Source organism: Temnothorax longispinosus, chromosome 9, assembly GCF_030848805.1.
Source record: "Temnothorax longispinosus isolate EJ_2023e chromosome 9, Tlon_JGU_v1, whole genome shotgun sequence".
NCBI classification, from domain to species: Eukaryota; Metazoa; Arthropoda; class Insecta; order Hymenoptera; family Formicidae; genus Temnothorax; species Temnothorax longispinosus.
This window is the reverse complement of record NC_092366.1, coordinates 6,227,611-6,251,021: the sequence shown is the minus strand read 5'-3', so window position 1 is coordinate 6,251,021 and position 23,411 is coordinate 6,227,611. Positions and strand designations below refer to the sequence as shown.

Below are 23,411 nucleotides of genomic sequence, written 5' to 3'. Positions count from 1 at the left end.
TGTAACGATCGATTTGTCTGTCTTCCTATCCATTATCCGGCTGTTTTCCACGAAAGTATTCATAGGAAAGTTTCTCGAGACTGTACTACGCTTCAAAGTGAATTCACAACTTTATTAGACCAAATTTTAGGCTGGGCAAAATTACATTGTAACGCGTGCTGTCCTTTCGCATGAAATAAATATACGATAATGAGACACTAATGAATGTAACTAATTATAACTCACGAACGACTCGTGAATATTTTATTTCCCGAGGCGTAACAGTTTACGCGGACAAATTAGGTTTGCTCGTGCCGGCCGTCTCCTCCACGTCACCGCTGCTTACTCGTGTCAGCTCACTCGTTTCTTCTCTGCAAGCACAAAATTATAATAACTCTCTCAGACACGCTAAGACGTACTCGAGCGTTAACTTACCTCGTGAATCGATAGTAGATGATATTCTCGACAACGCATATTGCGCTTCCGACGAGTACACCGAAAGCTAACAGAATCAAAGCCGGAGCGGTCTCGTATACGGATATGCTTCTCGTGGACAACGTGTCGAGCGTGCATTGAGGCTTCCTGCTCGACCAATACTTTATCTGTCGATCGCGTAACCCGGTATTGAACATCTTGGATAGCCTGGATAGAAGAATTTCTTAAATGCTACGAAAACCTTCGTCGCAAGGGAAAAGCAAACGAGAGCTTACCCAATTTTCGCCATCTCGGTGAATTGACCGTTGTGACTGGCGTACATTCCCATGACGGATTGTTTAAACAGATGGATCTCCGTCAATGCGCAAATCTTGCTCGGCTCGAACGTCTTTTCGATGTAGGGATACGCCGTGTTGGGATCCGTGTGATAGGCCAGGGTGCCCTCGCTGACTTGCTTCATACCCTCCTCTATCGGCAAGTATCGCTTCGACTCTGGCAGAGGATCCCAGCGCTTCTTCCTGAAGTAATTTGATTCTGAGCTAAGTTTCTGAAAATATAAAGTCGAACGCTGGTATATGGTCTTTCTGAAATACTCCGCGCATACGATCTTAACGTGTGTGTGTGTCTGAAAACATGCATACGTATAAAAAGTAGTTCAGATATGGCACAGCTTCCGCCGCGATTTTCAGATTGCTGTCCGCGAGAACCGTCACGTCATCCTCCATCATATCGAGCGGTTCGCTCAAACGAGCCGACACTATACTGCCCGAGTAATAATTGTACATGATCCAATTGAACACGAGGATCTGTAGAAGAGCGATACGGCCGGGAATGTGGTCAGGAAAAAAATTTGCGCCTATGAAAGAGATTATTGTTAAATTAAGTCGTTAAACAAGACGACACGTTTGCTACGCGTTATTTTACCTTGTTGAGCGGTAATACCGATAGTAAGGACCATGGCGCCAGAATATTTCTCCTCTCTGCTCGCCTCCTCGCGTTTCATTATTACTCTCATCACGAAGACGAAGAACACTATAAATACGGCGCTCAGGTACCAGGTCTGAATCGCAAACGGTTTAAAGAAAATCTCAAGTTTGATGTCGTTCGACGAGGTGGATAGCAGCATGAAACAGGGTCTACGAGAAAAAGATTGAACATTCATTAAACGATATGTGAGACTGATATGATCTCTTAACGCAAAACGAAGCCTCAATACCGAATCGGCCACGCCGCGCCGATCAGAGAGGCATAATCTAATCTCTCGGACACCATAATCCTAGGATTACTGCCGAAGTCGATGTAATTTGCTTGTAAGATCTCAAATATCAAGCCGTGCACACTGTGACGATCCCAATAAATAATCTCCGTAGCGTATACACTAAAAAAAAAAGATATTTTTAGGACAATTTATTAGCTGCTAAAAATACAGGGCGAAAGCCTGTTTTAGAATACCTAAAGTTGAAGAGATCGGCAGTATGAGATATCATCGCGTACACAAATTTATGCATACTGTCCAAAGATCTGGTGTTAATGTCTAGCATATAATCTTCCAACCGCATGTTTTTCGGCCTATACTGTATCTAATGATGGAGCATGCGACAACAATAATATAATGTAATTAAACGGTTTTTTTTTCTATAAAGCCACATATTATCCAGTGACACGCACCACGCCCGACATCTTCAGCGTCATACCGTGCATATTAGCCCTTCTCTCGATCAACGGTTGGGTCAGGGTGAAGGTAAGACCTTCTTCTGGTCGCCACGAGCCCAGCTTCGTCACGTTCAGCGTACCTCCGCGATACTTGCAATGATTAAAAACGTCATAAAGATCGTAACCGCTACCATTCGTTATCGCAAGCGCGAAATCGGTCGTCATGCTGTAAGCGTTATCGTTCAAAAGCGGCACACTGCTGTTCAGCTTCGATCCCAGGACCAACCAGTGGTACGAGTAGTCGTACATACGAAACTTCGAAGTCTAATAAATATAAAATATCAGTCTCTTCTCCCTTTCTTCCTTTTTTTACATGAGAAAATTGGAAATATCGCGAATAAGAATAAATAAGAATTGATTTTATAAAGACTTTACCTCGGCGAAGATGGTCACGGCGCTTTCGTTGTTACAACGCAAATCCACGACGACTCCTAAGCTCCAGGCGTCAGTGGTCAAGAATCGTCGTATGTTAATATCCGTATCGTGTTTCCGAATAATCGTGTATATACCGGCTCTGCTTAACGACTTCAAGAAATAAAAATCACCTGCAATGAAATGAGAAGAGACACGCACCAAAATCGTTGCTAAGAATCATTTATGAATCGTATATGCTTTTATTAAATAATTGCTATTTTGAAAGCTCTTCACCTACTCGTGAAATCTCCGCAAGAGAACCCCACGACATTCCGCACTGCCTTGGTTACAAAATAATCGCGAATAAAGTCGCTGTCTCTCGCGTTAACGTTACAAGAGAATTGCAATGCAACAAAAAAGAATGCCACATACGTTACACCGCGCTTTAATTTCAGATTATACATATTGCCGTGGAAAAAGTAAATGGTATTGCGGATTTTATGTAACGTTGAGCCTGCACGCATGAATACGAATAAACGAAAGAGATAAGGGAAAAAGAAATACAGTTCGATTGAGTTTGTCGGTTGCGACATGCTTTGAATTTTTCAGCATCAATACGATATTAAATGTGATATCTTGAAATCGTACGTCTTATCGTTTATTTATCGTTCCACCGCTATGACATTCCGTCGGAGAATAAGAACTAGCAAACGCGTGTCACTGTCGAGCTACAGCAAATCGCACACAATGGTGATTAATTATTTGCGCGAAGATCTAATGAATAAAAACACACAAGCTATCTGTGATAAAATCTAATTAAACAAGCGTCAGAATGGCATCTAGAAATTATTATTTGGTTATTCGCTCGAGAGTACGTCCCGCGAAATAGGTGTGGTCCTTGTCATTGTCGGAAAACATAGTTTCTTCCATAGCCCGTTGGCATTAGATGCTGATAATCTGTAAAAAAAAAAAACGACCAAACGATCAAATAGAAAATTTCAAGTTCGCTATTCTTTCTTTTAACTTTTCAGCTTTTTAACACTGATCGTTACCGCGGCCATATCCAGTAGACAAAGTTCTCCATTATGCATATTATAAGAGATAGCGTGGTGGCGATGCTGATAAACAGAAAAATGGGCGTAGCTTCCTGGATCGACAGCGGTTCCGCGACTAGCATACTTTTCGGACAAAACGGTCTTCTTGCTGACCAGAATTTCAGCTGTCGCTTGCGTAACCCCATATCATATATCTTGGTCAAGCTGCAATAATAAACATTGGAATAATAATTTGCTTATTCCTAGAAGAATTAAAATTTAAACAGTGAGGTATGCGTAGATGTCTACTTAAGTCGCCGTAATACAGCGATAAGTATAGCACTTTAGAAATAATTATTTTAATAGTAATTGTAATGGTAATATTAATTTTAAACGTCATTTAATTGCGTATTTTCCTACCCGATTCTCAATAGCGGAGTGAACGGGCTCTTGTATCTGCCCCAAAGAGCGAGAACCGCACGAAAAAGATGGACCTCCGTCAGCTCGCATATCATTCGCGGATAGAAGTGCCGCTCGATGTACGGATACGCGGATTCGATCGATGTGTGATAAGCCAGGCCGCCCTTAGCCACGCGATCCAGGCCCTCCGCTAGTGGCAGATAACGCTTGGATTCCGGTAGTTTGTCCCATCGTTTCGCGTTAAAATACCGTACCTCTTTCTCCGGGGTCTTTTAGCAAAAAGACGGGACGAGAGATACGCCGATGATGCAATAAAAAAAATAACATCTTTTGAATAAAATGATATATGGATTTTTTATTATATAATTATTGCAGTTCTTTTTTTTTAATCAAATTAATCATTGGCCAATGGGCAGCATGCTAAAAATGCTGTAAAAGCATTCACCTGTAGAAAAGAACGAACGTACGGCGTTGGCTCGGCTGCTACTTTCATATTACTGTCTGCCAAACTGATCAACGAGTCATTCATCTTCACGCCTACGTTTTTTAATCGGTCGGACACGATGCTCGCCGAATAATAGTTCAGGATTAACACGCTGAAAAGCATGATGTGTATGAATGCTATGCGACCTGCGTAATGCACCGGAACGAACATGGAACCTGTGAATAAAGTAAAAGTTAATACCGACAGCTTTTCATTGCCAATGCGTTATTTGACTAAAAAGTTGACTAGAAAATGAACGAAGAAGCTGTACTTTGCTGGGAAATAGCGCCTATTGTAAGAAGAATAGAAATGTTGTAGCCCTCCGACATGCTGTGAATGCCTTCCTGTTTGACGATCAATATTACCAGGATGGACGCAGCGACTATTATCGTGGAGAGTATCACGTACCAGACCTTGATATTCAACGGTCGCAAAAATTGCTTCGTCTTCATGTTCGCTGAGGATATCGTTCGGAACAGGAAGCACGATCTGCGTAGAAACAATTCGTTCGTAACATCGATCAGCATTTCGTTATCGCGTGTATCTGCACGAAATTACGTACCGCATTGGCCATACTGGACCGATAATATCTCCTGAACGTAATCTTTCCGCCTTCATCACGATTGGACTGGCCGAGATGTCTACAGTTTTCTTTTGAAAAGCGACGAACATCGGCGCGGAATTGTCCTGCCGCTTTCTCGGATCCACTTCCACGATTTCTATACTTAATTAAAATAATTAAAAAGATATTTTTATACTTGGAAAAAGAAGAGAAATACGCGAGAAAAATTTGCCCGTTTCAAAAGATTCTTACGTGAAGTTAAAGAGATTAGCCATGTGCACCAAGATCGTGTACAGGAATTGGGACCGACCGTATTTTGCTTTCATGTCTTGATCCAGCACGATATCCTCCGTGGACAAATTGTAGAACCTACGCGGCAGCTACGATATTTCCGGATAATGAATTAATCACCAGTTGCCGTGACTTACTAGCTGAGAACTAATCGTTTAGGTATACTTACTAAGACTCCCACTTTGAGCCTCATACCGTGCAAGTTGGATCTCCTCTCGTATTTTGGTTGCTTCAATCTGATCGCCACCCCGGACTTCTCAGTCCAGTAACCCAAAACGGTTACGTTCAAGGTGCCACCGCGTGCTTTGCAAGGATTATACACGTCGTACAAATCGTAACCGGCCTCGGTCTCTACAGCAACCGTAATGTCGGTCACTACACTAAAAGCGTCGTCATGTAACAAGCTCACGGTGTCTTTCAATTTTCGTCCCAAAATCAGCCATTTATGCATGTCGTCGAACAAGGAAGATTTTGCAGCCTTAAATAAAAAGAGATTAATACCCAAGAATTTTGCCATTGCTGCTTCAACATCTACCGGCTTTGTTATCATTCTTGACCCTTGCCTGTTTCTCCCCTCCTCCAATTGCATTTTTTCACATATATTACTTTTTTATTCTTACATTATATTAGACATTCTTATAATTCCAGACTATACTCTATACAATTAATGTAGATGCTATATAGGAATATTTTGGAAGAGCGTCTTTACCTCGGCATATATCATGTTGTAATTGGGACCGTCGCATCGCGCGTCCAAGTAAACGCCTAAATTGCGATTGTTGTTTTGTAAAAACTTCCTAATAATACGTATCGATGACGCATTCACGGATCCGAGACTCCATATCGACGTGAGTACAAAGACTTCGTTGAATGTCCTCGCGAATTTCACGTCCCCTGTCACGCAGGAGAAGCTTGTGATAATCATACATGAGTCATTTCAATCATCTAAATATTATTACGCACTTTCGAGACCACCGCATGAAAACCCGACGACGTGGGACACGTCTTTGTACAGAAAAAAGTCTCGGGCCATGAAGTTGTCGTTTGCGCAAACGAGCAATAGACGCGACAGAAACAGTAACTTCCAACTTCCATGAGGCATTTCTTAAATTATACGGATTACACAGAGATTACCAGGAGCTTGAAGGAGAATAAAGTAGTTCCAAAGGCTACGTTCGCCGCATCATTAAATATTCAAAGCGCAAGTCCCTTATGAATGTTTGATTTTAAGCATGACTTTCACGACTTGAAATATTAATTCCTTCGATTGATTCAGAATCTCTAGTTATTATTTTTATGCATTTATTTCTCCGTATTTCTCATCGCTATTCAGCGATGTTGTTTCGGGATTTTCGGATTTCTGAGAGACCGAGAACAAGGAAAAAATTTCAGGAGTTTTATTGAAAAGATCACAGGAAATTTGTCAAGATTGAAAAATGTCATGGTTATAAAGGAATGTACGATTAAAAATCGTAATCTCAATTAATGTAATTTGTACTCTTTCTAAATGTAATGTAGCATTACGTATATTAAGGATACATTCTGATACGATGCGTGCACATTCGGGTACGTACTCAGAATCGAAGAGTTTTCATAAATAAAGTAACTTATCAATGACTAGTACAGATTATTGCGCGATCGCCGCTCGAGCCATAATCGTGAGTTCGCAAATTTTCAAGAAATCTATCAGGATCGATATGCCGAAACGTTCACTGTAGTGCGAAGGGAGGAGCGTCATTGGTCGACAGATAAAATTTGCCACGCAACCTAGACGAGAAGATAAATTGTGATGAATTACAATCAACAAGTTTTGACAAATTTGAAAATATAAACAAGGATATATCTTACGAGGTAGAGGCGTACTCGCCCATCAGTACGACCGGATTGTAATCGCAAAGTTGCTCCTTGTATTTTTCCCAGCTGTCGCACATTCTCGCCTTGAAGCCCACCGTGCTGCCGATGCTCTCGGTCATAAGCTGATGCGCCCTCGAATGACTACAGTAAGCTGTAATGCAAAGGAGGCATTGAGACATCGCTTTAAGAGTTATCCTTTCAATATTCTCCATAGCAAGGATGCGATAACGAACATCGTGCAGTACTCACTTATTGTTGGCATAAAAGAGCATCCGGGTTGCGGGATCTTGCCGTTGTTGGGATAAAAATCGGCATGTCCTAACGGTGCCAAGAATCCGAACACCGGACCGCTGGTATGGATCACGTCAACGAATTGAGCATCGGTTGGATCCAGCCGGTATTCTGGATCGACGATACCGGAGATGGTCTCGAACAGAGGGCTCGCAGGATCCAGTCCTTCCCAGGAAAAATCATCAAGTTATGCTCGCGACACACAGCCAAATACTTTCGCTCTCGTAATTCATCGACACCGATAACAAGTGTCGTAACTGCATTGTTTATTTACAGCCATTTCTCAATGCTATCTTATCAATATGTCCAAAACAAATATTGTAACTCTAATTCGCGTAGTTTAGTTATTTGTTTATCAATGTATTTAATATATTTTTCTATCGTAATAAGAATATTTCGAGGAGAAGGATTACTGTAATGTTGTAAATTGTAAATAATTCTGCTGGAAAGTTACGATACTTTTCATTGATGTCCTCGAACTCAAGTGCGTTTGCACAATAATTCTGGCATACGAAAACATTGCTATCGTGCCTATTGAATCTACCTGTTATTCTCCCGACACGTCCGTCGTGATAAGCCCCGGCGAAACCAGCCACACAAGAACCCAGGCTGTGACCACTGATGTGCACGTCCTTATACTCCAGGTTCGAGTCCCGATTTAAAAAATCCAAGAACTGGCCTAAGTATTCGCCGACAAGACGCGTGTTCTTAGCGGCCACCGGGTAGGCTTCGGATGCCAAGATTCCCCAACCGACGACTATCACGTTCACATCCTGATAAAGTAGATACGCTAAAAATACAATGTAGTTATTATATCTCTATCTTAAAAAAAAAAATTTTTTTTAAATCTTATTTGGAAGCAACGTTTTAGCGGACGAGAAGATGAGGGATCGCTGGATGAAAAAGTATCGCGCGTGATATAAAAAGGCACTTGGAGCTCTTCCGCGAAGAGTTTCTGCGCGAGACAGAGAGCGAGTAAAAACTTGCAAAACGATTAATTAAGCCGTTATCGCGCTGACCCTTGAACCAACAACGACGTCGATTCCGTGTTTACCGAAATAGGCCTGACCCTGATTGTTTGCGAAAGTAGTAAGCGGCGGTAGTAAGGAATGCGAGATACACAATGACGCAATACCTAATTCCACCCACCGTCTATCAGATCGCGTATCCAGCCTTCGTTTCCGGTATCGCTGAATCCGTGAACGATGAACTTGGTCGGTCGGCTCTCGTTGAAGTGCGACGCATACAGCACCTCGGTATTATTTAGGAACAATTGCTCTTCGCCGAACGGGTTTTCCCTGCGTGCGAAACAATACCATGATAAAGACAAGGGCATCATAAAGCGTTAAAATTCCAAACTTGATTGACTCTTGCCACGCGTCATCTCTTCAACGTGATAAAGGGAAAAGTTAGAACAATGTCGAGAGGCGCCTTTCTCAATCGACTTGTTTGCCGGAAAGACAAGAAAAAAAAAAGAAAAAAAAAGGGAGAGAGCGGGAGTCAATCCAAAGGCGCCGATACTAAGGCGTACGTCAATGCGGCGCGGCGCCTCGACACTCGATCAAACGTCAGCGCTGAGAATAGAATGCTCGCTGATTGCACGTATCATTAAAAAATTGATGCATCCTCCAACGGGGCAAGCCGGCGATAGCGGTGCCATGGTGCATGGAAATTAGCCGCGTCGGCGTGCGATTGATTCCCGATCGGCGCCAAGATATTCTCCCGGCCAGTTGCAATTATAGAAAATAATTATTTCAGGAATATGCCGAAGAGGGAACGCACACTTGACATGACTGATGTCCATTTCTATCAACGCAGGTTAATTTTGATCTTGGTTTAACTTACCTGTCATCTTTTCCTAGTTCTAAAAGTTAGAAAAAGATAGAAAGTAAGTTAAACCGAGATTAGAAGTTAATAATCTACATTGATAGAAATGGGCAAAAGCCAAACAACGTAGACGCGCAATCCGTATGATGCAATTTAAATTTCAAGTTTGATCAGTGCATGTGAGGGTGAAACGTCCATCTCTACAACCCCCTGGAACGAACATGGGACGGTTCCTTTTCGTTTCCTCTTCCAATTGACTGGTCTTTCCAAGTTTTCACATATACATTATACCTAGCTATTATCTCGCAAATTGCACCGAGATACGTAAGGGCAATATTATAGCAAATTATTGTCGCAACAGTAAGAGAATCGTGTACGCACCTGGTGTACAATTTAAAGGTCGCCGGATCGCGTTCCAGCACCGTCTCGACGATTGACGTTCGCGCAGGGATGTCGTTCAGCAGCGTGCCCTCTGGATACGCGTACGCTGGAATTAACGAAATCTGGATCAATTCGGTTCGCTGTGAACAAAATTCACCGGAAACACGGGGACGGGAGGAGCAACAGAGAGATTTGACCCGTATCGGTCCGAGCAAGATCTTGGACCGGTGATTACCTGACCAGGCGAGGAGGACGGTCGAAAGAACGAGAAGCTCGACCTGCGACATGTCTCGGGGCGGGACGCTGCGCGACATACCAGTCGTCTCTGCGAGATGCACCGGATTACTACTTTAACTTGGCTTAACGTCGGGCCCGTCATTCATCCCGCGCGCATTCTTTTTGCTCCTCCACCAGCTCCTCGGGAGTACGATAAGAGTAGGCGTCTAATGTCGCCGCCGCCGCCGCCGCAAGCTGCCTTAATTCGTTAACGCGTTTTCGCTACCGCGGATCTTGATGACGATCGCCTCCTCTCGCCACAGCCACGTCCCGAGGAGGTGCATTTCTACCTGAAAGAACGAACTAATCAGGAATTAAATGAAATCACAACGAAATCGAGACGAGCGGTGAGCAGCATGATGAGACGGGGTCCGGCTTTGCAAACTAATTAAGAATTAATTATATTTAATTAATTTTGGAAACCTGCACTGAGAGAACAGTATATTAATAGTTAATATACATGCTTTGTCGTTAATGTAAGAATTTTTTATGTCCGTCCCTAATAAATATTTCTTCATAATTAATATATGCTATATTGCGTATCACTGAATATAACTACATTTATCAGTATAAAAATAATATTACTGCATACCTTTATTAATAATAAAGATTATTAGTAATAATATAACATTGACTTTCTTTGTCATAAATAAATGTATGTTTGCGTAAAATATTTTATCAATTTCGACAAATGAAATAATTTATTTGAGATTATTGATTATACTTATATTAATAATTAATATAAATTTGTTAATTACAAAGACATTACATTTAATATACATACAATTTCATATAAATTGATGGTATTTTTACTATACAGTTACGTATATTATTATTAAATATTACGAATTTACATTGACATTTGTATATTTCTGACAAAGATATCAAGTCTATAAACTCATGGTATATTAATAATTAAAAAAGTATTTCTCTCAGTGATGCACTAAAAGCAACTTGTGTTACATGCAAAGGACCTTCGAGTGATACAACACTTGAAATACGTACCTTTTTTTCTAGAATGTCATTCCTATTAAAAAGACGGAGCCAATGTTGCAATATAAGTTATATGATAAACATTGCAATTGCGCGTCGCTCTGTTTATTCGAAGGTTATGTATTAATTGGAAAATTGCTAATTACTGCCCTTCTTTTTCCTCACCTTTTACGATAAGAAACTTTTCATGTCTCTTGAGAAATCATTCAGATAATATAAATTTATACAATAAATATTGTATGTACGTTCCCTATGATACCGACTACGATTGAAGCAGCTTTGCTAAAAGGCCTACAACCTTGGGGCGTATTTCGACAGATGGCGCCTCATGCAATTTCTTCAAAATGGCGTACGCACAGCATGTAGCTCGCTCGCGTGCATATAAGGACGATTGAGCTGTCAAAATCAGCGCTGCGTAGTCAACAACAGTCAACAGGTCAATTCCAAAACTTGCTTGCACGTGTACTCTCTAGAAAATGGTACGTACATAAATATGAAAAAGAATTCAATGTTGGATCATTCCTATTCGATTTGTCGGCGAGTTGTTTTACTTGCTATTAAGAGTGACTTCAAAATGTTTATTAAATCGCGAGATTTCCTACATTTTAAACCGTTTTGAAATTTACTCGACCTACGTGGTCAGAACTATTTATTAGATCTAAAGTATGATAATGATAGAATAAACTACATATTTTTTTACGACGTACGTGCAAAATTATTGTTATCACATATGTTGACATTAGTCTCTCATGAGAATCGTACCCTATACATATATGTTATGCCGATAACAAACACGGTAAAATAATGATAATTGTTCTCAATGTTCGTATTTGTTTTCGATTTTTGTTAACTGAAGTAAACTGAATCTATCGACGCATCATGTCGCCGGAGCCCACGCAGGAACCCATTCAGGAGAGTCTGACAGTTTCCAACGTAGTCCTGGATGCGAGAGCGGCGAATGATGAGGAGGACAGCGATGATGAGGCTATGAGTATGGCGGGATACATGCCGCTATCCCAAGTGTCCACCGATGCCGATCCCATGTTAGGCGAGGAAGAGGTACTTTGGCAATCAAAGCAGCAGCAGCATCTTCATTCCTGAATAACAAAGAACTTACGAAGCTAATTGAACGATTCTTTTCTCATTTTAGAATGACGAGTGGCTATCTGGATTTGGCGAATCTAGTCAAGCGTCATCCGTTCCGATAACTGAAGAAACTCAGCAAGTGAGTCTCCTTTAAATCTTGAAGATTGCTATGAGAATATTCGGAAAGATTCTGATTTGTCAGTTATTCTGTTTATGTGGATATTTGGGCTGTACCGTACCCGAAACAATCAAAGAATCAAATTTGCACCGTAATATTTCAGAGTTCTTCAGAGATACTGGAAGTCTGGTCGTGTCCAAACAATCGTTCTGACATTGATCTGGATGCGACTAAGATCAAAGAAGTAAAATCCGTGATGGCGTCCATTACCATCCCCGAAACTTCCATTCCGCAATGGGCGAGCGCGATCTCGGAAGAGCAATGGAAAGAGCAGCTTCTCGTACGCATCAAGCAGATGCAGAACAAAGATTCGTAGAGCTGAGGTCGCGGTGTAGTCGCTGCTTGCAACAAAGAGTTAAAATCATTACTGTCAGCCGTACACGTGACGAGCAGTACACCAGTTCTGGAATTATTCCAAGTATAATTTATTACAATGTAAAAGATGCAGAAACATAATCGAAATGCCTATTGGCATCTCTGAGTCGTATATATTTTAGCATTTAAGTGTAAAAAATAAAATATTTGATTTTTATATCAGTTAAGCTAAAAGCTGTCTCGAACAGGTTTTTAGCGTCTTGTTAATGCGTAGGATGTATAATTGTGGTGTGAGAGGAATATAAATCAAAACCTATTCGAACGAATTGTAAAGTATATTTTTATTATTTTGATCTTTTCATACGGTATGTTAGAAGCAGATTATGAGATATATAATAGATTAGTTTAGTCAATAAACTTCATTTTTCTCGATGAGACTGCGCTCGAAATGAGTAAAACGCACATGATATCTCATCTTGATGCTATTCTAGCGAAATATGACTTATTTCTGAATCGCAAACATTCCATTGCGCTCAAAGTTTCCCCAGCGTTCTACATTTCATCGCGTACACCGCATAATCTATTTAAAGAAGGCACGATTTTATAATTCGAACTCCGCATCGATGGCAGCGGCTTTGACTGGATTGAGTTTCTTCCGTAAGGCAGCAACATCATCTTCTATTTTTATCAATTTCCGATATTTCTGGAAAGAAAATGAGTTATCGCTATCGTATTGTTACGCGTATCTCCTGCGCGATATTATATACCTCTGAGGTAGTTCCGGGTGTAACGCTCCAGATATAAATCATGTAACCTGGAATGCACAACATCGAGGAAAGACCCGCGAGCCATCCCAGCAAATGGCTCCACCACGGAAATTCGTACGCAAGGTATTTGACAGGGACGAATTTGATAATATTAAAGATGAAAACGCCCTATACATATAATACCGAATTTAATTAAACTGAAAGTAGCACATTGGTTCTCTGAATCATATTGTCGGGGCAAATTGGAGGTCTTACCACGCAAATGGCAGGAGTGGTAAATGTCCAGCATATCTTCCACCAGAAACAGGGATAATAGCCTATCATGTCCCGTATGCCGTCGTAAAATCGGTCCACTCCGAATGCCCATGAGACGGCGATGCACTCGAAGAACATCAGGAAGAGTAAGCAGAACCCGCTCACAGCGTACGTGTCTAATAGTTGAAACACGTACATACCGCCCTGAATAAGATTAATTTCCATCAGTTAGAGGAAATCTAAGCGACTAATCTTCCGTCGAAGAATACCAACTTGAAAAAAATAAGATGTAAGGACACTTTTGTACCTTTACAAAATACTTTTTACATATTACTTGAGTAACCCATACGACCAATAACACTCACTTCCGTAACGCACAGAAGTCCGATTAGATAGGAGATCAAGCATACGATCGCGATGAACATTTCTTTCCGTTTTCTGAGCGTTCGCGGCCACTCATCCACGGCGGCGGTGATAAAGCCCTCCATGGTGCAGAACTGGAATGCGACTTGTTTTTAACATTCAACATTAATCCGTAGTAGTTCTAGGATAATGGACGCCGATCCTTGGATTCGATGAACGTACGTTACCTGACTATCCAATCCTATCAGGAGGAGCATAAAGAAGAACAGACTCGCCCAAATTGAGGCCCCAGGTAGTTGCAACACTGCCGAGGGATAAACTAGGAAAGCCAGCCCAGGCCCTGAACAAAATGATGGATACAATAATGTTATTATTGTGTTATCGTAATTCGAGACAAATTAAGAACAAAGTGAATAGCTACCAGAAGCGGCTACATCGGCCACTGGTTTCTGTTGCTCGTGGGCCATGAAACCGACTACGGAAAATATGACTACTCCGCTAAGCAAGCTGGTGCAAGTATTCACTCCGCATACGATGAGAGCATCTCTGCGATATATCGATAAGATTTGCATATAATCCGTCTTACAAGAAAATAACTTTTTAAAGAAAGAGAGGGAGAGGAGAGAATGACGAATGGAGACAGAATAATCCATAGAAGATAGAAGATTCTTACTTGTAAACATTATTATTAAATTTGTTGTAACTGCCTAGGGCTACCAATGCACCTAGACCGAGAGCGTAAGTGAAGAATATCTGGGTCACCGCGTCTATCCATACCTATATACATACAACGATCGTGCCAATGATTGTAATATTTATATTCTATAGCATAATTAAACGAGAAATCGACGTCGTATCGACGGTTTTACCTCGGGATCGCCGAGTTTCGAGAGATTCGGCGTAGCGTAATACTTCAAACCTTCCGAAGCGCCGGGAAGCGTCAAGCCTCGCACGAGCAGCACCGCCAGCAGGGCGTATGGGAAGAGCGCCGTGAAATAGACGACCTGTATTACATCGTATTAATTTACACGCTACGTCCGAAAGTGGCGAACAAAACTTGGTCGTAAGCGCAGCTCTCGCTTTACCTTGCCGGTCCATTTGACGCCTTTCCAGATACAAAAGTAGCACATAATCCACACGACCGCGAGGGTACCGGCCAATTCCCATCTTATACCACCGACGTCTTCGATGCCCGAGGAAATCTGCAGGGTGCGCCTCCTTTTTGTAACGAAAGGCGCGGATGGTACTTTTTGATCCCACTGTAATTAATTAACTAAAGGCATCTATACGAGGCCAGTAACTTACTCCCAAAATTCTTTGACTGGATCCTTCAACAGCTCGTGACTCAAGTTCCCAAGAGGTGTGGCACATATCATGTTGTTCGGCCAGTGGTCGTTCTCCCAGCACGATACGTTCAGACGTTCGCGGGTCGTGATGCAGTAGCGCGTGTTCCACGAGTTGTCGCAAGTTCCCCAGGGTACATCTATGCAAAATTTATTATATTAGATAAATGTAATAATTTCTGATTTTCTGCAAGCCCAAAGAGTAAAGAAATAAGACTGCTTTCAGAAGCACCATGCTTTGATCAAGTACGAAGTAAAGTCACTTACCAGTACGTAAGGAGACCAGGAAGTAGAAGAGCGCCCAAGCAAGGATGATGATGTAATACACATTGGTCCAGCAGGAAAGCACGCAGGTCGCGTATCCAATGCCTGTGCGAAGATCAACATTGTCACCGTCATATTCCCGGAAGTATCTCAATATAAGATTAAGAGATCCTGAGTACTCTCTAAAATCACCTTTAAAAATCGGTGCTATTTTAAAAACACCCAGACCACCTATCGTCAGCATCTGTCCTAAGGATAGCTCCATCAGGAACATGGGTATACCGGCCAGTGCGAGCGCGATGAAGTAGGGCACCATGAAAGCACCGCCGCCATTCTTATAACAAAGGTACGGAAATCGCCACAGATTCCCCAAACCTATGGCCAATCCCACGACGGATAAAATAAATTCGATCTTTAAAAGAGGAAAAAAAGAATGCGGAAATTGCGTTTACAAGTCTATACATTCAGGTCCCGTTTCAGATATTGCGCACGTTAACAACGACGTCTCTTACCTTGCTGCTCCAGTTCCCTCGTTCCGGCAGGGAATCCCTGGGCCTCTTGATAATCGAGGACTGTCGCAGGCATTGTATTGCCTCGAATCGGAAATCCGACTCTTTCTCGCCATTGGGGGGAGCTCGGTTGCTGGCGGGATCGGAGAAGAGGGCCTTCAGCTCCTGCACCGGATTCACCGGGTTCGGCGCCGGTTTTCTCGGCAGAGGACTAGTGGATCTGTCTACCTTGGGACGGCCGGTCGATCCCCTTGAAGGCATTATTCGTTGCGGCGACGAGATCGCGAGATGAGATCGGAATTGGAGAACTCACCTCATCCTAGGCAGGCCGACCGCGTGAGTGGAGACCGGCTCGCTAACTGTGTAACTTGCGCTCTTCTTTCTGATTAAAACGTTTGGAACGGGACGGCCGTTGAATCGACGGTGAAGTGGAAAGAGACAGGGAGAAGCGAAGGGCTGATTGATAATTGTCGTCTATAATAGGAAGTTTTTGCAACGCGACCTCGTCCTATCTAGTTGTGCCGACCTTAACAAACAGGAAGCCCTTTAAGAGTGGCCGGACGTGTTACGAGAGGCTCGAGAAGAGTACGTAGGGGATGACGATAAGTCCCTAATATAAATAATAGATGAAATTTACGTTCTCTCCTCGTGTTAATACCCGCGGTCATCGTCGTCGTCGCGCGCACGAGCGCGAGGTGCGCGTACAATTGCAAGGTATGACATATAGTAGACAAGGGTCTTGATGATGACGGACGATGAATAACGAGCCACTTCCGGGAATCATAGCGTTCGTCGAATGCGTTCTCATCGTCACAACCTTGTCCTATTTTATTATTCAACTCATGGTGTCCTGTGCGGCGCGGTATCGCGACGAATACGTCTACATATTGCGTGTCCCGGCCGCGACAACGACGATGTATAATCGGAAAAAGAACCCATCTTTCTTATTTAATCAAAAATCTTAAAGTCGTGCAGACCGATTGCTGTATATAAAAGCTAAATTTTAAATAAAACTTAAAGTCAATTAACAATTAGATTATAGATAAAGATGTGACACGGATAGTTTTACATCTTGTTTCAGATATTTTTGCCACGTAACTTCAAAAGAAGGCAAAGACGTCCATTGGAACGATTGCGAAGGAACGATTGAAGAAAATCACAAGTGATACGTACGCAATTATTACGATCCAATATATGCGATTTTCCTCGCCGTCTCAATATGTCCCTTCTTGGTATCCTCGCACCGGTCCTTAGCTCGGCATTCTGCTAAACATTCCACAATTCTTCCAGGTGCGAAATCACTTCCGAGATCTTCGGTACGGAATGCGAAACTTCTGAGGGGAGTGGAGAGTCACCCCCTTTTTTTTTTAAACGTGAGCCGAACGCTTAACCGAGCGCGACTTTGAGGAAGGGCTCGCACGGATGCAGAGATTTCTGCCGTACCCCGTCGCGATCTACCCCACAATGATGCTCGGTCCCCCTCGAGCATGAACGCACCTATCTTTCCATTCAACAAATTAATGCCACAGTGTCAATCTATATTTAGGCTGCTCGTATGACACGAAGAGATCGGCCGTACGCGCGCAAGTCATCTCGCCGACCGAATACGACGTTTTCCGTTTTTCTTTTTCATTATCATATGTATAATTTGACATAATAAAGATTCGTTATCACATTGAAGGACAATACTTGTTGAGATTCTTAATTGATCCATCTTTCCCATGGATTATTTGCAAGTTAAAAAAATATTAATATTTTTTTATTTATTACCGTAAAAATAAAACTTATAGGGGTAGAAAATGTAATGCCTTAGAAAACTTTATTTCAAAAAAAAAGAAATTAAAATTTAATATAATTGTGGCATTTCTTACCACATTCACATATACATTATATAATAACAAAATAAGGAGAAAGCAAAATATGATATGAAATTACAAATAAATTACTTCATAATGTTCAAGATAACAAAAAGAATCTTTTAGATAATGATAAGAATTATAGCCTAATTACACTTTGACTTTTTAAATTAATAGCTTTTAATATCATAGTTTTCCCGCTTACTATCGCCATTGATGCGACATTCTCGTTTGTCTCGTCCAGTACATCTCCGATCTCAACTTTATTCTGATTTACATGTAGCATGTAAATAACAATTAAGCATTTACAATTTTAAAAAGTTAAATAGATACTCAGAGAGATCTTTTTCTTACATTTTCAGCAGCTACCGATTTCTCGTTGACATTCACAATTAATGCCTTGTCGCTGGTGAAACTGCAATAGCAGCGAATAAGATTCACAAGGCTCCTTCTTTCTTATCGCAACAATCACTTACCATACAGAGATGCCTATAAACTTTTGCAAGGTACCAGCTCCAATGCTGCACATTTCGGCATTTGCCAGGTGTCGTCTAAGAAAGCTGCATTTCTTAAATTCAGTTTAAAGTTAAATTTACTGCACTGCAATAGCACAGACAGAAGTATCTCTCGTAGAATATATCATCTCCCAAAATGCTTTTCAAGTTGTAAAACTCGGCAGCTAAAGTTGGTATTCTGTTCTGAAGATATAAATTTCGATAACCAATTAACAAATGTGCACAATGGACGTGGATTAAGTGCATTTGGCGTAACGTCTCACCAATATTTCTACCGGCATATGAAGGCATCTTCGCACGAGGCATGCTCTTATCAGGAGACGCAGTCTCCCGCGCGAGAAAGAAATCCTACATGACGTTACGTTCAATTACGATCTCGATAATGATTCTTCCCACGCCTCGTGCGATTATGAAAATTTTATGGACGATATATCGAGTTCGCGGAGGTGGACCGTACGTATAAAGCGATCCGATTTCTCGGCGGGCGCGAGAGTCGGTCACGCGTGTAATTACCGATGCGCTTTTACGTATTGCAGATGTTATACGTGCCACGATGGCACGGCACGGTACATACACGTTCCATGCCTGCAATCGGCTCCGGTTATTCGATAAATTAATGAGAAATTAAAGAAAAAAATAAGGGACACAAGCAAAATTAACAGTAATGAAATAATGTAGCTCATTCATTTCTAATTTACTTGATAGTATCCTCCCGGAATCCAAGGAAAGTATCGAACATCCATGATATATGGAACAATCACTGCAACAAACTTTATCGAATGTCGCTGCGCTAAAAGAAGATAACAATATTTTAATGTTGGAACTGAACTAACTGAAGTCACTGAAGATCGTTCAGTTTCAACATTAAAATATTGTTTTCGTCCTTTAGCGCAACGACATTCGATTAAGTTCAATACTTTCGAAGCACATAGCGGCCCTAGTTATAGGAATCAATGTTGAATTTTAATCACGCGAAAAGAATACGCAATGTGCCGCGTAGCGGGCGCGAGCCAAACTCTCTCGCCGCGCAAATAAATATTTATTTAAGTCAAAATATTTAATTTCAATGTAATGTATTTATTTCATCAAAAAATATTTTTTTATCAGTGTATCTATTGATCTATTCTATTTTCGATACTTATAGATTCTATATAGTTTAGTTCTCTTTCTAACGTTGCACGGTTGACCACGTGTAATCGTTGTAATCATAATCGATATAGTAATCTGAATAAAATCGCGTTATACAGAAAACAAACTCTGATTTATCACCCGCCAACAGTTACTAAATCATAATATTTTTATTTCTTTCATTGAAGAAAATATATTTTTATATTTTTTATTATTACAGATTTTTATAATTATTTGTCTGCATTAAAAATATATTTATTTCACGTGCAAGTAATTTATTTACTTATTTGAAAAAAAAAATTAAATATATTCAGATGTCATTATATTTTATTTGAAATAACTTATTCTTTCCATTAAGCTTTTATTTATTTATTTTAATATAATTGCATGTTTAGTAAAGCAAAGTATCTAATTTTTTTTAATGAAGAAATTTAGTTCGCAAATTTAATAAAATATTTATTTAACTTGTTTTATTAATATTAAAAAAAGCAATGCCTTTCATGTTAAAAAAAATTGCTGTTTTTGAAAGAATAATATTTAAATTAAAAATTTGTATACTTAAAAACAAAAAAATAAAATGTTAAACAAATATTTCCAATATTTAAATAAATATTTACAAGTATAAAAAATAAATTCTTTATAAAGTTACAAAATATTTCTTTAAATCAAGGAAATAATACTAAAATAAATATATTTACTTTATATAAACAAATTTTTTTTTTCAGTGTACAATTCCAATTTCTAAGCATTTAAATCGCACAGGCACTTGTTTTACTTCTCCGGATTTCAATAAATTTGATGTACAGAGCCGCAGTATTTCACGAAGAATCCGCTGCCTAATGTTTTACTCCCTGATTTAGGTATCTGAGTTTTTTTAGTGGCTCCTTCCACTTGGTCTAATCGTGATATTTGTATCAAGGACTTCATGCTCTCGATACCAGAATTTTTTATAAGATGCACTATTGGTTCATAAAGCTCACAAGATTTTTTGGTATAATGCTGAAAATACAGAGCAATCATATATCTGTTATTTAAATTATTTTTTATAATATATTTTTATTAGTCGGTATTTGTTAGATTACCATGTAGCATTCGTGGTTGTCCACTAGCCCTCTTCATAATTTTACGATGTTACATTGCAAATATAAAGAGATTGAAAAAGACATATATATTCGCTTATTTTGTTATCTCATTCGACATGGAATTGTCCAGTAAAAAATGTAGTTGAAATAAAATATCATTATATTTCTTAAACAAATGTTATAAATAACAGTTTTGCTCAAATTTATTTAATATATTTTCCGAGGTATTAAATAATTAAAAAAAATTGACAAAAAGAAAATGGGCGCGTTCAGCAGAACAAACCGCTCAGTAGCAATCGAACGTGATTGGCTCTTACTTTTAGACCCAACAAATCAATGTAGCGTGTTGATAAGACGACACTCAACAGTTGTGTCTGCTGGTGTCTGCTGAACGCGGCCAACTATATTCTTGATATTCTTCTCGCTTTCGAAAAATAAATTGTTATTAAAAGCCAATTTTAATTTTATTAAAAAAAAAACTAAGTGTAAAACTACTTTATAATGCAAGAGATAAGATTTTTTTTTCTCATACATCTTATAATCCCCGCAATATTTTGTGATTCCTCATACTTTTCTTATTTTTTCGCATATTTTAAGTCTCTAGCGGCGGACGTGGGGGGACGTGAGGTTTTCAAGAAAGACTACAATAAAGGAAATAACAGTCGTGTTACAAACAATGCAAATAAATGTACGTAACAGTTTGCAAAGAATTTCTCTATCATAAATATACATTTTCTGATTTCGATGATTTGAGTTAGGTTAGGTCTAACCTAACCTAACCTAATTCGCGGCACGTTCACACGGCCACTGGATTCCGGGCGGTAGTTTTGACAGTAGAATCGCGGGTTTCGCGCGTGCATTTTTCGGGATCATGAACGAAGGAAGTAATAACGACAGCAAAGATGCGAGGGAGCCGTCGCGATGTTTCGTCTGCGACGACGAGGTCCTGGGCCGCTCCTACGCCTTGGCCACGTGCAGAACGCAAAACTCGCGGACCAGGGTAATCGAGAAACTCGGAGAATTGGTCGGCGAGGGGTGATAAATCTGCATTAATTAGCGGCCCGCACGTAACGCGTCCCGACGTTAAGTAAAAAGTTCGATCTTCCTGTCGCAGATACATGGTCGTGATATCCGAGGACGACGTGATCTGCCGCAGCTGCGGCGTCTTCGTCAACACCCTCGACCGCCTGGAGACGGAGATGCGCAACACCCGGGACCACATTCTACGCTTCTTGGAGCAAAAATATTCCCTGCAAGACGGGGAGCTTTGCGGCGACAAGCCGAAACCGTGTCAACCGCCGCGGATCACGAGATCCGGGGATAAAGAGATCTCTGTCCGCTGCGACGAACCGCGGAACGAGAGTCCGGGCGGCTTCAAAAGGATACCGAAGAGATCTCACTCCTGGCTGCAATGCGACAAGTGTAAATATACCACGCATCTCAATTCCTTCGTGATGCACCACTCGAGAGATCGTGTCAAGCAAAAATTATTCTGCGACGATTGTGGACAGTACAGTTCGGAGAACCAGCAGGATAAGAGACACATTTGTAACAAGGCGGGTGACCTGGGAAACAAGGAGAATGAGGCAGGTTGGATATCGCTGAATCGAAAAAACTAATACGTTATTTGCTCTTTCAGTTTTCTATGTTTATTGTCACATTATTGACATTGTTGCAGACAATTCTGGTGTTATTAGCAAGAATGATGAGGTGGAGATGACACTTTTGAAGCAAACTCAACCAATCTTGCCTGTTACTCAAGTGACGTCGTCGTCACTGATGGGTTTATCAAATTGCGATCATCTGTATCTCCCTAATACATTACCAGCAAGTAGGTGTTTGTACTATACCCACGAGATTAACATATTACTGCAAATGTGTCTTAAAAAGGAAATTTCTGTTATGAAAGGTGATTCCACGTCTTCCCGGCAACTGGTATATGTTCTGCAGTCGATCAACGTACCTGATATTGATAACTCAAGGAAAAGGACGAGATCAGATTCAAATCTCGATCAAACGGAAGCGAAAGACAGGGGCGAAGGTAGAAAACAGGTGTTGACTTTGAAAGAGGATGGAAGTCTGCAAATGGTCGAGATAATGCCCCGGAAGGAGACAAAAGCGCCAAATATCGATTCGACGATAGCGTTCAAATAACTGCGGAACAGTTAGAGACATTTCAGTGTTTTTACATTTTGTTGCTGTGTTACAAATCGTATCTGTTGACGAAAAATCTAGTACTGTAATATATTAAAATTTATTATAATTCTCCAATGTTACGCGTGAAGTAACTTTTGTCACGCGAGCACTTTCTACGTGGCACTCGCAGTGATGCCGATTATGTTAATCAAAGTTACGTCACATCGATAGATTCGCGGTCGCACGCAGAATCATGATGATTTGACGAATGTTGGAAATGTATTGTAAAAACCGTGAATCACACTGTCCATGTTCTATCGAGTTATCAAAGACGAGTATTCAAGTTGTTGAAAAATATTTTTTTAATGAATGCTGTATGACACGGTGCGTTTTAGGATACATAGTTGCCCTTTGATCTGAAAAAGCATTAAAAGAATACATTTTGGCTTCGACTAAATCCAGTTGGTCTTTTGTTGCTCTTTTCTGTAATATTGGTTATTTCGATTAGTCGTGTATTGTCATAAGCGGCAATTATCGTGTATTTTGAATAAAATAAGAGCGCATAATATTTTATTCAAGGTGATTTAAATTTAAAATTTTAATTCAAAGAAACTTGTTTCTAATATTTATTGTGTGTGTATGCGTACATGTGTGTGTGCACGTGCACAAATAAATTAATATTGTATCTTCAATTCTGCAATTCATTGAAAAATATACATA

The 23,411-nt window shown here is 40.5% G+C and overlaps 5 protein-coding genes and 1 long non-coding RNA gene across 14 annotated transcripts; 3 read left to right on the top strand and 3 right to left on the bottom strand.

Annotated features, from left to right (window-relative positions):
* Positions 1 to 86: 86 nt before the first annotated feature.
* Positions 87 to 6,518, bottom strand: LOC139819189 (uncharacterized). The gene is given in 21 exon segments (XM_071788386.1): positions 87 to 350; positions 415 to 621; positions 690 to 961; positions 1,056 to 1,270; positions 1,339 to 1,550; positions 1,631 to 1,792; positions 1,867 to 1,994; positions 2,083 to 2,391; positions 2,503 to 2,672; positions 2,780 to 3,057; positions 3,059 to 3,116; positions 3,398 to 3,438; positions 3,534 to 3,740; positions 3,936 to 4,204; positions 4,381 to 4,595; positions 4,691 to 4,908; positions 4,982 to 5,143; positions 5,234 to 5,361; positions 5,442 to 5,750; positions 5,982 to 6,166; positions 6,236 to 6,518. Coding segments are annotated over 21 exon segments (3,969 nt in total). The 5' UTR covers positions 6,375 to 6,518; the 3' UTR covers positions 87 to 265.
* Positions 6,519 to 6,654: 136 nt separating this feature from the next.
* LOC139819661 (pancreatic triacylglycerol lipase) lies at positions 6,655 to 10,018 on the bottom strand. Its single transcript, XM_071789184.1, has 7 exons — positions 9,861 to 10,018; positions 9,626 to 9,731; positions 8,567 to 8,715; positions 7,962 to 8,207; positions 7,376 to 7,582; positions 7,121 to 7,277; positions 6,655 to 7,039 (listed from the first exon to the last, which is right to left on the bottom strand). Exons 1-7 carry the CDS (start codon positions 9,937 to 9,939, stop codon positions 6,982 to 6,984), a joined length of 1,002 nt encoding a protein of 333 aa, XP_071645285.1. The 5' UTR covers positions 9,940 to 10,018; the 3' UTR covers positions 6,655 to 6,981.
* Positions 10,019 to 11,213: 1,195 nt separating this feature from the next.
* Positions 11,214 to 12,799, top strand: LOC139819664 (male-enhanced antigen 1). The gene is made up of 4 exons (XM_071789189.1): positions 11,214 to 11,373; positions 11,751 to 11,953; positions 12,045 to 12,119; positions 12,262 to 12,799. The coding sequence occupies exons 2-4, from the start codon at positions 11,774 to 11,776 to the stop codon at positions 12,472 to 12,474; spliced, it is 468 nt and encodes a 155-aa protein (XP_071645290.1). The 5' UTR covers positions 11,214 to 11,373; positions 11,751 to 11,773; the 3' UTR covers positions 12,475 to 12,799.
* Positions 12,798 to 17,450, bottom strand: Gat-1b (GABA neurotransmitter transporter-1B). 4 transcript variants are annotated; one of them, XM_071789181.1, is made up of 15 exons: positions 17,148 to 17,450; positions 16,288 to 16,500; positions 15,978 to 16,224; positions 15,658 to 15,877; positions 15,469 to 15,570; positions 15,164 to 15,341; positions 14,944 to 15,076; positions 14,728 to 14,862; positions 14,532 to 14,635; positions 14,280 to 14,404; positions 14,086 to 14,198; positions 13,861 to 13,992; positions 13,496 to 13,699; positions 13,241 to 13,408; positions 12,798 to 13,176 (listed from the first exon to the last, which is right to left on the bottom strand). In XM_071789181.1, exons 2-15 carry the CDS (start codon positions 16,290 to 16,292, stop codon positions 13,075 to 13,077), a joined length of 1,968 nt encoding a protein of 655 aa, XP_071645282.1. In that variant the 5' UTR covers positions 16,293 to 16,500; positions 17,148 to 17,450; the 3' UTR covers positions 12,798 to 13,074. The 4 variants fall into 4 exon arrangements, with proteins under 4 accessions (XP_071645282.1, XP_071645283.1, XP_071645281.1 ...); XM_071789182.1 differs by having other exon boundaries at positions 16,288 to 16,356; XM_071789180.1 differs by having other exon boundaries at positions 15,978 to 16,500.
* LOC139819666 (uncharacterized) lies at positions 16,423 to 17,364 on the top strand. Its single transcript, XR_011733789.1, has 2 exons — positions 16,423 to 16,559; positions 17,056 to 17,364. It is a non-coding gene; the product is annotated as an uncharacterized lncRNA (long non-coding RNA).
* Positions 17,451 to 20,914: 3,464 nt separating the features above from the next.
* LOC139819807 (uncharacterized) lies at positions 20,915 to 23,355 on the top strand. 6 transcript variants are annotated; one of them, XM_071789549.1, is made up of 6 exons: positions 20,979 to 20,996; positions 21,160 to 21,243; positions 21,314 to 21,590; positions 21,670 to 22,145; positions 22,234 to 22,386; positions 22,465 to 23,352. In XM_071789549.1, the coding sequence occupies exons 3-6, from the start codon at positions 21,427 to 21,429 to the stop codon at positions 22,707 to 22,709; spliced, it is 1,038 nt and encodes a 345-aa protein (XP_071645650.1). In that variant the 5' UTR covers positions 20,979 to 20,996; positions 21,160 to 21,243; positions 21,314 to 21,426; the 3' UTR covers positions 22,710 to 23,352. The 6 variants fall into 6 exon arrangements, with proteins under 6 accessions (XP_071645651.1, XP_071645649.1, XP_071645653.1 ...); XM_071789550.1 differs by having other exon boundaries at positions 20,915 to 21,243; positions 21,381 to 21,590; positions 22,465 to 23,355; XM_071789548.1 differs by having other exon boundaries at positions 20,916 to 21,243.
* The last annotated feature ends 56 nt before the right edge of the window (positions 23,356 to 23,411 follow it).